The following is a 16878-nucleotide window of genomic DNA, read 5'->3' on the forward strand; positions in this document are numbered from 1 at the left end:
TGTCTCAATTTAGCAATTTTAATAAAACTTTGGTCCTCTCAACTACTTAAAAGATCACAAATCGTAGTGTGAACAGTGCATACATCTTATATAGTTCCCGCTGAAGCTTGCCATTCGATTCCATAACCTAATGTATTCAGCGATTAAACAAAAAAAACTTCCATTCTTCGTGGTTGGTACCACTGCTAATGAAAGGCAAAACCGCTGACGTATGTATGTGTATGTGTGTGTGTTGTGTCTTCCTCACGGATACGCGAAAATCTCTTGGACGAATTTTTTCATTTTTATAATTTTCCACAAAACATCAAATCAACTATTATTAATTTTTAATTTTCCATCAAACTATTCAACGCAGATAAATTTTCAATCAATTGCAATGTGATTTCGTGATAAATATCCCTCGCCAAAGTTAAATTTTCAATCCGACGAAAGTTTCAACAAAAAAAAATCACCTTCGACACAAGAAAATCTCGATCGCTGTGTGTTTTACGTTTTTCTTTTCTTGTACTTCTTTCCTTTTCTCTCCTTTTCCTTCTTAACTTTTAGTCGGTTCATTTTCTCGTTCACTCTTTCTTGTCGTACAATTCTTTTCCTTTGTCGCCCGCATTAAAAAAAAAAAAGAAAAAAAGAAAAACTCGAAAAGTCTCGTCGACGAAGACCCACCTTGCCAAATAGTTCCAGAGAAAAAGAATTTTATTTTCTTGGTTTAGGCAAAAGAATTAAAAAAATAACAAAAGCACAGAGTTGTGATTAATTCTTTGAGTCTGATTCCGATTCTTGTCAATTTTGTTCTTGAACTCAGAAAAGCGTGCAAATATAGCTCCTTGGATGCGAAGTCGTCCCGCAGGCGCCGCGGTTATAGCCAAATCATCTCGAGAACTCGAATCCGGGAGGCGCTCCGCTGTGCCACCATTTACATTAAATTGTCGCGTTGCAGTTAAAAAAATGTCGATAGCGAGTGCAAATTCACTTTTTTCACACAAAAGTGAGAATTTCTTTGAATGAGAAACAACAAAATAGGAAAAAGAAAAAAGTAAAATAATACGAAAAAGAATAACAAGAAATTTTGAAATTGAATAAAAAAGAAAAAATTGCATTTTTAATGTTTTCGACGCGAGTTCCTTAAGGAATTTCCCAATATTTCCTCATTTGCCCCGGATAAGAAGAGAAAGAAGTAGAGAACTTCTTTGCCTTTGCCTAGACAAAGCGACACAGCCATCCAGCAAAATTGTACTAAATCGGGAGATAACCGGAGCCTGGAGCAGCGGGACAGCAGGACCATAGTAGTGAAGATGTCCGGCCTAATAGATGAAGATCGCAGGAAAAGGTAATTCCTCTTCTTCGTATAGGTACATTTTCATACATAAATAGCTTAAACTCTTTACCACACCACGCACCACCAATCCACCACCATCCAAACATCTCTGTGCCTGTGTCTTTGCTTCTAAATGTTCCTGTGTTAAGTGGACTTCAAAGAAACTTACATAATTGATTTTCTTTTTATTTATTTTAAAATAAAAATAACACCAGAACTATTTATTATTAATGTGCATGTAAATGTAGTAAAAGAAGATTTATATAGCCAGCTATTTAGCGGTAGCTAGGAGTTAGTTTGGTAGATAGCCAGATAGGTAGGTACCTATATGTAGGTACCAGGAAATTAAATAGATGAATGGTAAGCAAGAAAACGTGGTGCGGGTGGCGGTAGCTTCCGATTGCGGTTGTGCATCTGGCAGTAGGTTCTTTTTCTTTATTTTGTTTAAATTGTTTTTTCTTCTTGTTGTCGGTGGGCTTTGTTTTGATTGGTTTCTTCGGTTGATGGTCACAATGTGGAGGAAACAAAAATAATACTCATGTTCATTTTTGTCCCATTTTCTATGTTTTTTTTTATTAATTTATAATGTTTCAAGCTTTTAAGCTTGGAAAATAAGTACATAATGTATGTGGAAAAATGTGCAGCCGACTCTGAGCTCAATAATTATGCATTAATGTAAATGCCGGAAAGGTGCGGTGTGACGGAACCCTTAGTTGCTGACAACCTTCCACTTCATAATGCATATTATTGATTTTGTAGTTGCACATAACATCCTTGATTTTGCGGTGGCGTGCGATGTTTGTTTTTATACCTTCATATTCCCTCTTCGTATATTTAGGTAATTGTTGTTGTGGCTGTCTGCCTATCATGGTTTATGATTTTTGGCAGAGGTGGCAAGTTGTGTTGTTGTTTTTTTTTTAGGGAGGTGGCTGCAGTAGATCAATAAAATCCTTAAATCTAGTTAAAAATTCTTCTCATAGGTATGAAAATAGAGTAAAGTTTTCATTCACCGGTCTTTTGCTTAAGGGTCATGTCCCCTGCTATGTATAATTTCAACCGGTGCACCTTGAAACTCAATCGATTTCTATGTAACTTCGAGATAAATTATTTTGTATTAAATAGAGGTTAGATTACAAAACTAGGTTTTCTAGCCGGTAGATGTCGTTTTGATTGTAGCACTTTTATATCTTAGATGACAACTAACGACGTTATTTGTTTAAAATTGAGAAAAAGGACAAGTTAATTGTTAATAATATTGGAAACATTTGATCTACTTATAATAATAAAAAAGGAAAACAAAGCCTAAAGAACTGAAGTATATTTTTGGCAATATGGGTTGACATGTTACCGAAGTTTTATAGCTAAATAAAGAAGAATCCTTTTCTCTCTGCTCAGCTCTTATTCAATGAAACTGATAGAATAAAATGTTTCTGAACCAACATTTTTACTAAATGTATGATTACTTACTTACTTACTTAAGGTGGCGCTAAAGTTCGGGGCGGACCTGGGCCTCAACCAACATGCGTCTCCAGCCAGCTCGGTCCCTAGCTAGCTGTCTCCAGTTACGCACGCCAAGTTGGTTGAGGTCCTCTCTCACTTGGGTGCCCCCTGTGTCGCGGTCTTCCTCTACTGTGCCGTCCCTCGGGATTGGATTTGAAGATCTTCCGGGCTGGAGCGTTGATGTCCATTCGCTCTACGTGACCTAGCCATCTAAGTCGTTGGACTTTAATTCTGCTAACTAGGTCAGTGTCGCTGTACAGCCCGTACAGTTCGTCGTTATATCTTCTCCTCCATTCTCCATCTATGCGTACGGGACCAAAAATCACCCGAAGAATTTTCATCTCGAAGCATCCTAAGACGCTCTCATCTTTCTTTGACAGGGTCCAGGCCTCAGCGCCATAAATGAGAACCGGGATGATGAGTGTCTTATAGATGGTGATTTTACATGCTCGAGAGAGGACTTTACTTCTCAATAGCCTACTAAGTCCAAAGAAGCTCTGGTGTCGTTGTCTGCATTAATAGCCGTGCCTAGGTAGACAAAGTCCTTAACTATCTCAAAGTTATAGCTGTCCATGGTGACGTTTTGTCTAAGACGTCTTGTTCAGTGCCCTTTTTTGATGACATCATATACTTGGTCTTGCCCTCATTGACCACTAAACCCATCTTCTTCCCTTCCGTTGCAATGCTCAAAAACGTTCCACTGACTTAACGCTTTGATCTTCCAATTATGTCAATATCATCTGCGTATCCAAGTAATTGGATGGACCTTTGGAAGATTGTGCCTCTAGTGTTGACGGTTGAGTTTTGCATAATTCTTTCCAGAACGATGTTGAAGAAGTCGCATGACAGTGCATCGCCTTGTCTAAAACCTTTTTTAACATCAAATGCATGTGTGAGATCTTTTCCGACCTTGATAGAGCAGCGTGCATTCTCCATCGTCATTCTGCACAAATGGATAAGTTTGACAGAGATGACAAAACTAGACATTGATCGGTAGAGCTCTTCCCTATAGATGCTGTCATACGCGGCTTTAAAATCGATAAAGAGATGGTGGGTATCGATTTGAAGCTCCTGGGTTTTTTACAAGATCTGCCGTAGTGTGAATATTTGGTCGATAGTGGACTTTCCTGGTCTAAAGCCACACTGATAAGGACCAATCAGGTTGTTGACGAATGGCTTCAGACGTTCACATAATACGGCAGAGAGGATCTTATACGCAATGTTAAGGAGACTGATACCTCTGTAGTTGGCGCAGTTTAAAGGGTCTCCTTTCTTATGTATCGGGCACACTATGCTGAAATTCCACTCATCGGGCATGCTTTCGTCCGACCATATTTTGCAAATGAGTTGGTGCATGCTCCCTACCAAGTCATCGCCTGCTGCTTTATATAGTTCGGCAGCGATGCCGTCAGCTCCAGCAGCTTTGTTTGACTTAAGTTTAGATATAGCTATCTTCACTTGGTCAAGGTCGGGTAGGCGGAATTGTTGATCTGCGTCGCCGAGGTTGAGTAGTTCTATCTCCCTTACAGCGGAATTCGGTTCGTCATCGCCGTTATATAATTTGGAGAAGTTTCCATATTCTCAGCATCGACTGCGGTTCTACTACGATGTTCCCCTGATCGTCTTTACAGGCTTCGATTCGAGGCTGGTACCCTTGGGAGGTTTTTTTTACCTTTTGGTAAAATTTACGAACCTCATTCCTCTCTCTGATGGCTGCAAGGCAATGTTGCCACTGGTTTTCAATGCTTAATGCAGGCAGCGTAGGACTCCTTAAGAGGTTATGAGAGACTCGATCGGAAAAGGACATGGCAGTCTCTTGCAATTGTAGCCGTCTAGCGTCGGCTGTGTGATTACTCAAAGAATTAATCAAAGCATTCTTGATCTGTGACCAGGAAACAAAAATATTTTTGACTGTATGACCAAAATGTAATTCAAGGGTCAACTAATGACTATTTCTAGAAAGGCTGCAATTTCGCCAGACATTTTCGAGGGTAAAATGAATGCGGCTATTTCACTAAAACATTATAAAAGGGAGGATAAAACAATGAATAAGATGAAACAATGCGGGAATGCTCGAGCAATTTAATGTTACAGGTTATAGTTCTGTATTTTTCACGTTTTAACCAGTCTTTTGTTTTTTTTTTTCCTAAAGACGTGAAAAACCTTTTACATCATCGAAGAAATTCTAAACAATTAACAGAATGGTTGGCACATATGTTATAATTTTTAATAGAAAAACAAGCTTTTAGGATACCTGGATTCACTGTCGCTTATTGATAACTGCATTTGAGGTAGGTTATGTTATGCTAAGCTATTACGACTTCTGAATTGTTGGAGCAATTATTAAAATTATCCGCCGCAAAAGCTAGTAAAGTTTATATGCAACTCGCAAGAGGCAGTAACCGCAATCATTGAACCCAAGACGTCTAGCATAACAGTCCTACGCCCAACCATCACGCCACGGATACTATAAGCAATCATAACACTCACTTACTTAAGGTGGCGCTACAGTCTTGTGTGAACTAGGGCCTCACCCAACAAACTTCTCCATCAAGCTCAGTCCCTACCTAGATGTCTCCATTTTCGCGCTCCAAGTTAGGTGAGGTCACTTTCCGATTGTGCGCGCCATCTGATTTACAGTCTTCCTATACTGCGCTGTCCTGTGGGTATGGATTTGAAGACTTTCCGGGCCGGAGCATTTGTTTCCATGCGCTCTACGTGACCCAGCCATCTTAGTCGTTGGACTAAGATGACTTACCCTTATGGCTAAGTCTACGTCGCTGTACAGCCCGTACAGCTCGTCGTTCCATCTTCTCCTCCACTCCACTTCGATGCATACGGGACTACAGTTCGTCTCTGTAGATACTGTTATATGGGGTTTGAAATCGATGAAAATATGGTGGGTATCGATTTGATGTTCTTGGGGTTTTTCCAGGATCCGTCGTAACGTGAATATTTGATCGACTCTGGACTTTCCTGGTCTAAAACCACACTGATAAGGACCTTTCAGGTTGTTGACGATGGGCTTTAGACGTTTACATATTACGGCAGAGAAGATTTCCTCTGTAGTTGGTGCAGTTTAGAGGGTCTCCTTTTTTCAGAATTGTAACAGCTAAAAAATTCGTATGCGACATATAAAAGGTTTTCATTATTGAATTAACATATGAGCAAATGACCAATAACAATAACTAACACGTTGTCGTACTATTTCAATCCAGTTTCCCTTCTTTTATGAGTGCTTTTTAGGAAAATACCGAAATAAGTGTTTGCACAGTAACTGCTTCAATGCAGATTGCGTGTAGCTCCTGGTTGTAACGTCTATGGAATCGTGCTACGTTGTATCTGTTCCCAACTAGTTAAGTTAGCATGGCTATTTCTCACATACGTTGAAAATAATTATCCGTAATACTTCTCTCTATGGTAGCTCTAGATCTATTGACAAGATCTTAGCGATATTCAGATTTGAATCTATGGAACTCAGAAACTGGAAACATTTTTATTTTTTCTTGCAATCGTTAACTATCAAATCGACAGGCTCACATAACCATTTGAGTCTCATCGGGTTTTCTTAATGTTGAAACTGCGCTCTCAGACTGTTCAACACTTTGAATTAATTTATACTTTGTTTTTATATATTGTTTCAGGTAAATTTTCGTTAAATGCTTTTATGAAAATTAAATTAAAATTATTAAATCATAATCATCGTTACTAGAAAGAAGTCGTTGTTTTTATTTCTAAAGGAAATATATATTGAAGTGCATACTTTCAATACTTAAATACACAATATGACTAAATAACTCAAATTAAAACATCCTATCGACTTTTCATCTTAATAAAAAGTTTTTATAGGTCTCCTTTTATTTTTTTTTTTAGAAAAGAAATACCTATACCGAACTATCGCCCAATAAAAGTTTACGAATACGATAGACAGTGTGAAGGAATAAATGTCAAAATGCTTCCAACGGTAAATTCTATAAATATGTACTTATAAACAAAAGACAACAAATGCATTGATATTGTTTTAGTAAACAAAACAACTTTTAAAGTGCATATCTATTGTTTTAGTAAGTGCTCTACAATGAATTTGAACTAGAACAATCCAAAAACAAGTATAAATTATTGCTCCACTTTAAAAATATTCTATAAATAACTTTAAATTGATCTATTTCATAGATTCTTTGAATCTTGTCTATTTATTTTGTTTACATATTTTATCTTGGGCAATGTTATAGGTGTTTGCTATTTGTTTTGAATTGTTTTTTGGACTGCCTACTTGATTTCTTCAAACGTCGTACAATTTTATTACAATTGACTTTTCATTTCTTAGTCCATTAAATCATCGTATAATTTGTCCAAAGCTTTTATTCTTTCAACAATTTTTAGATTGCTTTTTGGACAAATTTAGATTTTAACTGTCTGATTGATAAAAGAAAAACTTGTACCAAATGTATTTATTTAGTTTATTTGCTTCATTCATAATTTGTTGCCGGTATTTTAGTGCAGTTTTTAAGAAGTTATATAGAAGACTCCAGTTTTCCCAGTTTAAGATTTGCAGGATTTCGTCCAACGACAGTGTATTTTTGTCCCAGATTGCTCTTCTTATTGGGCTTAGTCTGGGACAGGAACCCACGAGGTGTTGTACATCTTCCCTTTATCTTAAGTTGCACATAGTGTACTCCACATCTGTTTCATTGGTGTATGGCAGGTAATTTAAGTATAGTAGTTCTACCCTGGTTTTAAAAGTGGTAGATATAATATCTAGGTTAAATCTATCATCAAAATAGTTGTTCGGACCAAGGTCATGCTGCAATAGTCTGTATGTTGTTCTTGACTGGTTTTGTTCGCTTTGGTTCTAAAATTCATTTCGGGCAGACTCTTCTATTTTTGATATTAGATGTTGTATCTTACTCCTTGAAGGCATCTTGTTATTGTATTCCAAAATGAAGCTGTGGACGATGCATAGACTAATTGCAGATTTCACCTTTGGATATACTTCAGTACTTTGTGAGGGAGAAGTTTGCTTGGTAGTGCCATGACTTTCTATATGTAGCTGAAATAAAGTTCGAGACTGTGTGGTGGTTAACCCTGATTCCAGATGTGCCATGTAGTTTGGAGTGTTGTATGATAATCTGAAGATTTTTTGACCTCTTCATATTGGTATATCCACCAGACTTGTGCCGCATAGCACATTATGGATCTCATAGGTAAGGTTAGGTTAGGTTATAGTGGCTGTCCAAGATGGAAACGGACACACTTAGGCCAGTTTAATGGCCCATTGTGATACCACATGAATCTTGAGGCTTCCTCCTAAGCTCAATGGAACCAGGTTGAGTCCCTTATAAAACGTGAGAGGCTGATTATACCGATATGATCTAGATCGTTAAAGAAGAATTCTTCTATATAATTCTTGCGCTTTCGAGCTAGAGCAAAGCATGTGCAGAGAAGATGAATAACCGTTTCTTCCTCTTCTTCGTCTATACAACTTCTGCAAAAGTCATTTGAGAATACGCCTAGTCTCGTGGCGTGCTTTCCTATTAGACGGTGTCCGGTTATGACACCTATTATCGAGCTGATATGCGATCTGCTTAGAGACAGCAAGCACCTTGAACGTTTTAAATCCAGAGTTGGCCAGATGTTTTTTGTGGTTTGACACGTGGTGATGTTGTTCCACTTGGTGCCTGCCCTCCTCACAGCGTCTTGCATTAGCAGCAGTTTACAAGTAGCGATTGGTATGCCAGTACTTTCCAAACGTGGTAGGATGGGCTGTACCGTTCCTGGCGAGTTCATCTGCCCTACAGTTACCTGGAATATCTCTATGGCCCGGCACCCAGAAAAGGTGAATATTAAACTGTTGCGCCATCTCCATTAGAGATTTGATTTGATTTTTTTTTTTTGATTTGATTTGATTTTATTTAGCATTTATAGTAAATAAATTAAGCTACTTTATAATACAATTATTATATATCTTAAAAATTAGTTTTGACAAATTCATTTACATTGCACTTATATATATTAAAATTTGTTTCCAGTTTAACATGTTCTGGCAAGGAATTAAAAATTTGAAAGCCTTTGTATATTACACTGTTTTGTGTTATTGTGTTTCTATAATTAGGAAGTCGCAAATTATTTACATTTCGCAATTGATATGGTTGGACTTCACCCACATATCTAACTAAATCACTAAAATAGCTAGGCAAATCTCCCATTCTCATTTTTTGAACAAACAATAGAACATCTACTACTAACTGTTGTTTAACGCTTAACCACTCTAGTCGATTTAACATATTTAAAATACTTGTATAACGATTACAATTTAATATTATTCGCATTGATTTGTTTTGGAGTTTTTGCAGTCTATATATGTTACTTTGACTTAACAGAAATAATACAGATGAACAATATTCAAAATGTGGTTTTATTATAACATTATATACTCTAATAGATGCATTGAAATCTAATTTACTTTTGATTCTTCGAAAAAATTGCACTTTTTTGGATATTTTTTTAACAATATAGTCCACATGTTTATCGAACTTTAAATTCTGATCTATTATCACACCTAAGTATTTTATTTGATCTACTTGTTCTATGTTTTCATTGTCTATACTTAAGTCTATATTGCACTGCGTTTTAAATATCATCGCCTTCGTTTTTTGAACATTTGTCTTCAGCTTGTTAGCTTTGAACCAGATGCTTATGCTGTCGAGATCTTCTTGTAGTTGCTGAGTTAAAGCTGACACATCTCTACCCACGATGTATATTAGGGCATCATCGGCAAACATGACTATTTTACAATGCTTCAAAACTTTGCATACATCATTTATGTATAGTAGGAACAAAACTGGCCCAAGTATTGAGCCCTGAGGCACTCCCAAAAGCGTTTGAGTTATCTCCGAAAGTTTCCCATTCACTGATGTTCTCTGAGTTCTCTGTTCAAGGTATGATTTAAACCACTGAATTTCTTTTTCTCGGATACCATACTGCTTCAACTTTTGTATTAATATACCTCTGTCGATCGTTTCAAAAGCCCGCTTTAGGTCCAAGAACACTGCAATAATGGTAGATCCTGCTGCCATATCCTCTTTCCAATTTATGAGAACATAGTTTAATGCAGATTCACAGGAATGGTGACTTCTAAATCCAAACTGACTTTCGATTAAGATATTTTTGTTGTCTATGTATTTTTGCAGTTGAATTTTAACAATTTTTTCTATAAGTTTTTCGTACAATGGCAATGCGTTTACTGGTCGATATTCTTCACACCGCCTTGAGCCCTTCACTTTTTGTATTGGTGAGACCAACGATTCCTTCCATGAGCTTGGAAAACATCCTGAGAGTAAAGATTTATTTACAATTTCCGTAAGAACGTCCTCTATTTCTCCAAATGCATCCAAAAACATCTTTGGACTCATATAATTAAAATCTTTTTTCTGTTTCATTGATGTCAATACTTCAGATAAATCAGAATTGTTCACAGGACTGAATTTAAAGCGATACGGATATTCATCAATTTGATTAACATATTGAATAACCTCAATTGACTGATTTATTTCTGATACACTATTAATAAAAAAAGTATTGAATTCATCCGCGATCACTTTTGAATTATTAATCACTACTCCATTAAAAATAATGTTCTCTTCAATTTCAACTCTTGTTGATCCCAACACGTATTTTTTTAAGGTTCTCCACATAGCTTTTTGGTCCGATTGCATAAGAATTTTATTTTGAACGAAAAGTCCTTTGCTTTTTACTAATTCTTTTTTATACCGATTTCGCGTCCGCTTATAAGACTCCCAATCACTAATTTCTTCTGTTAGTAAGGCTCTATGGTAACAAGCTATCTTTTCTCTTTTTAAGTTTCTCAAATTATCATTAAACCACTCTACCGAGTTTTCGTTAACCACTTTTGTCTCGACATAGTTATTTACGATTCTTAACATATCACTTGAAAAAAGATTACTTAAATAATGTACATCAACGAGTGGAAAACATATGTTTCTTAACTGACTTTGTCTGATGTCATTTATAAACGCATCTTTGTTGTACTTCATGAACTTAAAGGTTTTTTGTGGCAATTTAACTTTATTTTTTTCTTTCGATTTCAATTTCACTATTATTGTTTCATGATCAGTAATTTTTAATTCACTATTCCTTTCTGTGGAAACTAAGCACGAGATGATCGACAGTTATGGACTGTTATAGAGTTTGTAGAGACAGAGTCCAGAGATTTGATAGCGGCCTGGCTGTCAGAGAAAATACGGATATCAGATGTTGATATCACGTTTTCTTTGAGCCAAGACAACACTTCCTTAATCGCCAAAAGTTCCGCCTGGAACACGCTACAATGATTGGGAAGGCGGAATGAGAGACTTAATTTCAGTCGTTCACAGTACACACCTCCACCAACTCCTTCTTTGGTTTTTGAGCCATCTGTGTAAAAATGGATTGACTCATCCTCCAAGAATGTCCTATCATCCCAAAAAGATCTGGTAGGTATAGAAATCTGGAAATTTCTGTTGAAATGGATCTCATAACTGCATCACAAATCTTATACTTCGAGCTCGGAGGGATATTCCCCTTGCTCAACACTCTATTCCAGGTACTGTTAATCGCGCGTTTTGATTAATCGATTTTGATGAGTACACTAAGATATTTATGCTCCTTGACTATTTCGAGATCTTCATTGTTGCAAGTCCATTTTTCGTTTCCAACAAATCGTCCTCGTCCGTTGCGAAAAATCATGATTTTCGATTTGCTCGTATTGAGTTGAAGATTCCATAAGTAGCAATATTGCTGTAGTTTGTTGATCATGTTGTCATCAGCATATAATATCAGTTTTATTGCAAGACCATAAAACATTATAACACCAGGTAGGGAATCTTTGAGATCATCAAGAAAAATTGAGAAGAGTATTGGGCTCAGAAGGCATCCCTGATTGACTCCTGTTTTCGTCTGAAACAAACTAGACAAAGCGTTTCCATCCCATACCGCCGTAAGATTATCCTCATACTGATTTTGCAATACCTTGAGCATTTTCGTTGACGTCCCTAGGTTACTCAATTTAAAAAATAGAGCTTTCCTATCTATCGAGTCGAAGGCAGCCTTAAAGTCAACGAAGAATGCGTAAAGTTTATTTCCTCTATACAGGAACGACTGCGCAATGCCAATAAGGGAAAAAATATTGTCCACGGTGGAGTAGTCTTTTCGGAAACCCGCTGGGAGCTCACTGAGTAGATCGTTGTCTCCGATCCAGTTCGTCAGTCTCTCCAACATAATCCCAGTAAATATTTGGGTCACTGTATTGAGGAACGAGATTCCTCTGTAATTGCTTAGATCTTTTGGGTCACCCTTCTTTAGTAAAGGAAATATTATATTTTTCTTGAAGCTTCCCGGTGCATTTTCAAAATTAAAAATAGAGTTGTAAGCCTTTGTAAGCTCTTCTAGAAAAGTTTCGGTTGAATTTATGAAGAATTCTGATGGAATACGGTCTTCACCAGGAGCTTTGTTAGTGTTGCAGCGGGAAATGACTCTGCTTACATCTTGTGCAGTTATTGAGCGATCTAGCTCTTCTACTTCTAAAAATGGCAGCGCAAAGTGAAGTTCGTTTTCGTTGAGATTGTTGTTCAGGAGTTTCTCGAAACTGGTTGCTAACATGAAGCATCAAATTTAATATTCTGCCCAAGAGTTGTGCCGTTTATTGTCTTCATGATCTTCCAGAAGGATCTGCTTTCATTAACATCCTTTAGTTTCAATGCTAGTGTGAGAGTGTATGCTTTTGTTTTTGTTCACACAGCGTTTTGTACTTTTTATTTGCTTTTTCATGTTTATGGTTCCAGTTTTGTTCAGTATCCTTAAGAATGCGAACGACTTTTTTCTGGCTGCTTCGCATTTCCAATCATATCAAGGCTGTTTACCCTTTGTCTCGAGATGAGTGGTTTTGCGGCTGTGACTATACAGGTTGTTAACTCGTCTGTTCCGTTGACGGTTTCGATCAGTCTCTGATTTACTAGCATAAGTTTTTCATCTAGGTTTGATCTGTATCTCTCTTTTATTTGTTCTCTCCATTGCAGCTTTGGTAATAGATAACTGCGATCGATGGTGTTGCCATCATCAGAGCTGTATATCATATTTGAAGATATTGGTTGGTGATCTGAATGAGTTAAATCATGCACCTTAAAATCATCGACACACTCAAGCCATTTCCCTTTAATGAAGCAGTAATTTATCGTTGAGCACGCAGCACCCCTAATAAAAGTTAAACTTCCTTCTTTATCACTTTTTGAGCGACTGTTTAGTACTTTTAGTCCGATGGTTTCACACATTTCTATTATTTTTTTGCCATTTCCGTCGATTTTTTTAATCATTTGTGCCTTTAATTCTATTTGTCTCTCTTCGTTAATAATTATTGGGTTGTCTCCAACCCTACCATTGAAGTCTCCCATAAGCATAATATTTTCCTTCTCTAATTCCAACAAGAAGTTATATAAGCTGGTGAAATCATCCATCCATTTGTTGCAGTTTAAGTATATTGGTATTATAAACATTTTTCCTCCTTTGCTGCCAATTTTGATTATTTCTCTGTTCATTACATTTACAAAATTACATTCTTCAATTCTTTCTTAACACCATACAAAAAACCTCAACTAGCCCTCCCCTGCACAGACGATCTCACTGCTGGTATTCAGAGTAGTTCATAACGTTGAAAGAAGATATCGAAACGTTATTTAAACTACTAAATTGTAATAAAATGTTACTTTACGAGTACAGTCTTATTCATATTTCCAGACTACGTTCTAATTTTTCGAAAACATTTAATTCATTTTTCCCTTTCAATATGGCGCCATATAATTTATGATCATTAGACGTTGCTGCTCCTTCGTATTCCCCGTGTGTTGCATTTATTATTTTTAAATAGCTTTTAAATATCCATAGAATTCATTTAAACGTTCATAAAAGATTTGTTCAAAACTTTTGACCCAAAATAAAACACTGATGTCTTGTTTTTCAAATTTGAACAAACATCAATGCCATAATTTTGCAATAATACACATTCCGTCAACCTACATGAGCTACAGCGTATGGCCTGGCCGGCCGACCGACCGGAGTGCCTTTCTTCCCGATGATGACGATGATGATGCTTTTGGGACAAAAAATTATTAATATTTATATTGAATTGAACCAAAAATGTTCTCCCCGAAAACGTAAATAAAGTTGGAAAATGTCCAAAAGGAAAAAATAATAATGAAACCTCAAAGAATAAGAAATATGAAAATGGCATTTCTTTGGTTGTGCTCTTTATAGGTACTGCATTATTTGTATTGTTGTTATTTTTCAACTGTGGGCTGATAGTTTGGCAAAATATAATTGTTTTAATTTATTTCATTATTATTTACTTAAATGTTTTTATAGAACCAAGTATGTTAATTTTATGACTAAGTTGAGTTTTATAAAGTTGAGTCATTTACAGAAACATAATAGTCTGGGAGGATGGGTTGGAAATTAAGCATGAATGAAGGTCTAAAGTAATTTGGATAGTTTTTATATTTTCTTAACCATACTTATAATGATACTTGATGCAGATTCCTTTTTTTTATTATCAATAATCTTGAAGTTTGGGTTTTTGTATGCTTAACAGAGATAAAATTTAGTTCCCCGGAAAAAGTCAGAAGCAGAGGGTTATTAAGAGTGTTAACAAGTTTTTAGTTTTTCTTTTGCTATTTCAAGTAAAACAAATTTACCAGAAAATCCTAGCTAACAATAAGCTTCCAAATTCGAGGTCGAAAATGCTCAAAAATTACCCCAATAATTATTAGTTTGTTTTGTTTTAGTTTTGAAACATTTAGAAAATAAAAAATAAGCTAAAATCTAAGAAAGGGCAAAGAGATGAAAAAATAACGTTGATAGGACTGTTTTGAATGAGATTTCACTTTAATTTTTAAAAACAGGTTTGGTGGAAGCATGTAACATTGAAGCGTGTTCCAGGTGCAACTTTTGGCGATAAAAGAAGTCAGAAAGCCGATCGCATATAAGCTTAATCGGTGTTATAACTGGGCACTGTCTAATAGGCAAGCACGCCACCCAACTAGGTGTTTTGTGAAATGACTTGTAGAAGATGATGAGGAAGAGGAGGAAACAGCTCTTCAACACCCTTGTACATTCCCTGCTAGCATAAAAACGTAAGACTTACCTTGGAGAATTCTTCTAAAACAATCTGAACGATTTCAGTTGTAATAACATAATCAGTCTTTCACGTTTCGTAAGAGACTCCAACTGTTTTCATGGAGCTACGAAGAAAACCTCAAGGATTAATGTGGTATCACAATGGACTATTAAACTGGTCAAAGTGTGCACTACCCACGGCCTCTATCATGAGCCGTAGTATTCTGACTTTGAACCTGTTATTACTTTAGTAAATTCGCAAAATTATATTCAAATATTTCAACAAAAAATATTGTTTAAGAATTTGAATTAAACTAATTCACGTTTTTTGCATTTTTTTATTCATTTTAAAATTAACTTTTAGAAAAGGTTTTCTCAGTAAGAATAGAAAAAAAAATAGTAATTTTTTTAGAAAAACTATCCTAAAGTTGTTTTGGTATTTGATAACAATTTCAATACTGGACTCCCTTCGCTCAATAAAGAAGTTCGTGAGACTCGATCCTTCGCTTAATTAAGAAGTTCGTGAGAGTTGTCCAAAATCAGTTATAGTTAAAAAAAACATGGATGAAATATAAAAAGAAAGGGGTTCGCTCAAATCAAACAAATTAGTTCAGTTTTATGTATATTCCAAGATCAATTAAATCCAACAAAAGTTATGTTCGTGTTTGAACCACTTCCAAACAAAATCTCGCTTGTTTCCTCGCCATAACAAGACATGCGGTCATCTTTCCACTTGACAAAGGTAGAACAGTCAATTCAGAATGGTATGCAGAATTTGTTATTGCTAAAACACGAACAATAAATTTCGTGGACAACGATTTGGTGAAAAATGGTGAGAACGTTTTGAAAAATGTATTGATAAAATAGTACAATATACAATAAAAAGCTTTATAATCGAACACCTATTATAGACGGACAATCCTCTTCAGCAGACAATTTCCCATGACCGTGGGCCTTGAAATGATTTTTGTAAAGTAAAACTAAAGCACTTTAAAATTTTACGTTTTTAATTTTTTCTTTTGACGGACGACAATTCCCTTTATTGGAAACAAATACTATGACCTTCTCTTACTGCGAAAGGGAGATTTCATTGTAACCATTTAAATAGCCGGAAATATAAAATTGAAAACACAATAACTTTAAAAGGAAGACTCGAACCAGAAACAAAACACGAACAAAAACACAAAATTAATATCAGTAAAAAAATATCAGCTCATAAAAGTTTAAAAAATAAACTAATGTTGACTCCTGTCAGTGCGGAAATGAACAACAGTTGTGCAAACTCGGCCATAAAAGCTCCTGTATTCACATCCAAAATCTTTACTAAGACTGATCTCATCAAGGAAAACGCTTGGTTTGATGCGAGCTGTAAAGAGGTTATTAGGGCCAATGAGGTTAGTTTCCGTTGCTATAAAGCTAACCCTACTGAAAAAGCCGGAAAAATTTCAAACAAGCCAGGAAGCCCTGCAACGCCCATATTCGACGGACCAAATTTTTACATGACCAAAAGTTACGGCAAAAAATACTGCAATGTCCCAAAGGCAGTTACAAATTCTTGGTCATTTATAAAAAACATGAGGATTTCTTCCTCTTCTTCGGTTCCTACGCTCGTTGTCAATGACACTCCTTTTGTTAGCTCTTTAGACGAAGCTAATCTCTTTGCTTTGCAGTTCGCCGCCAATTCTACGCTGCCAGTGAGTGTTATGAGTCCGCCTGTACTTGAGCGAGTTAATGATTCTATGGGCCCAATCTTTTTTCGCACTAAAAGATCTTAACATACATAAATCTGCTGGTCCGGATGGTATCCCCGCTATTATTCTGAAGAGGTGTTCTTCATCGCTGGAAAAACAACTGCGTAAGCTTTTTCATCTGTCATACTCCTCAGGTCTCGTTTTTAGCAA

The 16878-nt window shown here is 36.1% G+C and overlaps 1 protein-coding gene across 5 annotated transcripts in view; it reads left to right on the top strand.

Annotated features, from left to right (window-relative positions):
• The first annotated feature begins 216 nt into the window (after window positions 1-216).
• The window catches only part of LOC129948210 (rho-associated protein kinase 1), a 42544-nt gene continuing 25882 nt past the window's right edge, over window positions 217-16878 (top strand). For 4 of the 5 annotated variants that reach the window (XM_056059110.1, XM_056059112.1, XM_056059111.1 and 1 more), the window contains exon 1: window positions 218-1327. In XM_056059110.1, coding sequence (XP_055915085.1) covers window positions 1293-1327 — 35 coding nt within the window. In that variant the 5' untranslated portion in view covers window positions 218-1292. Of the gene's footprint in view, window positions 1328-16878 lie in introns of all 5 variants that reach the window. The other variant, XM_056059113.1, reaches the window with a different exon arrangement.

This window comes from Eupeodes corollae, chromosome 2 (genome assembly GCF_945859685.1).
Source record: "Eupeodes corollae chromosome 2, idEupCoro1.1, whole genome shotgun sequence".
Taxonomy (NCBI): Eukaryota; Metazoa; Arthropoda; class Insecta; order Diptera; family Syrphidae; genus Eupeodes; species Eupeodes corollae.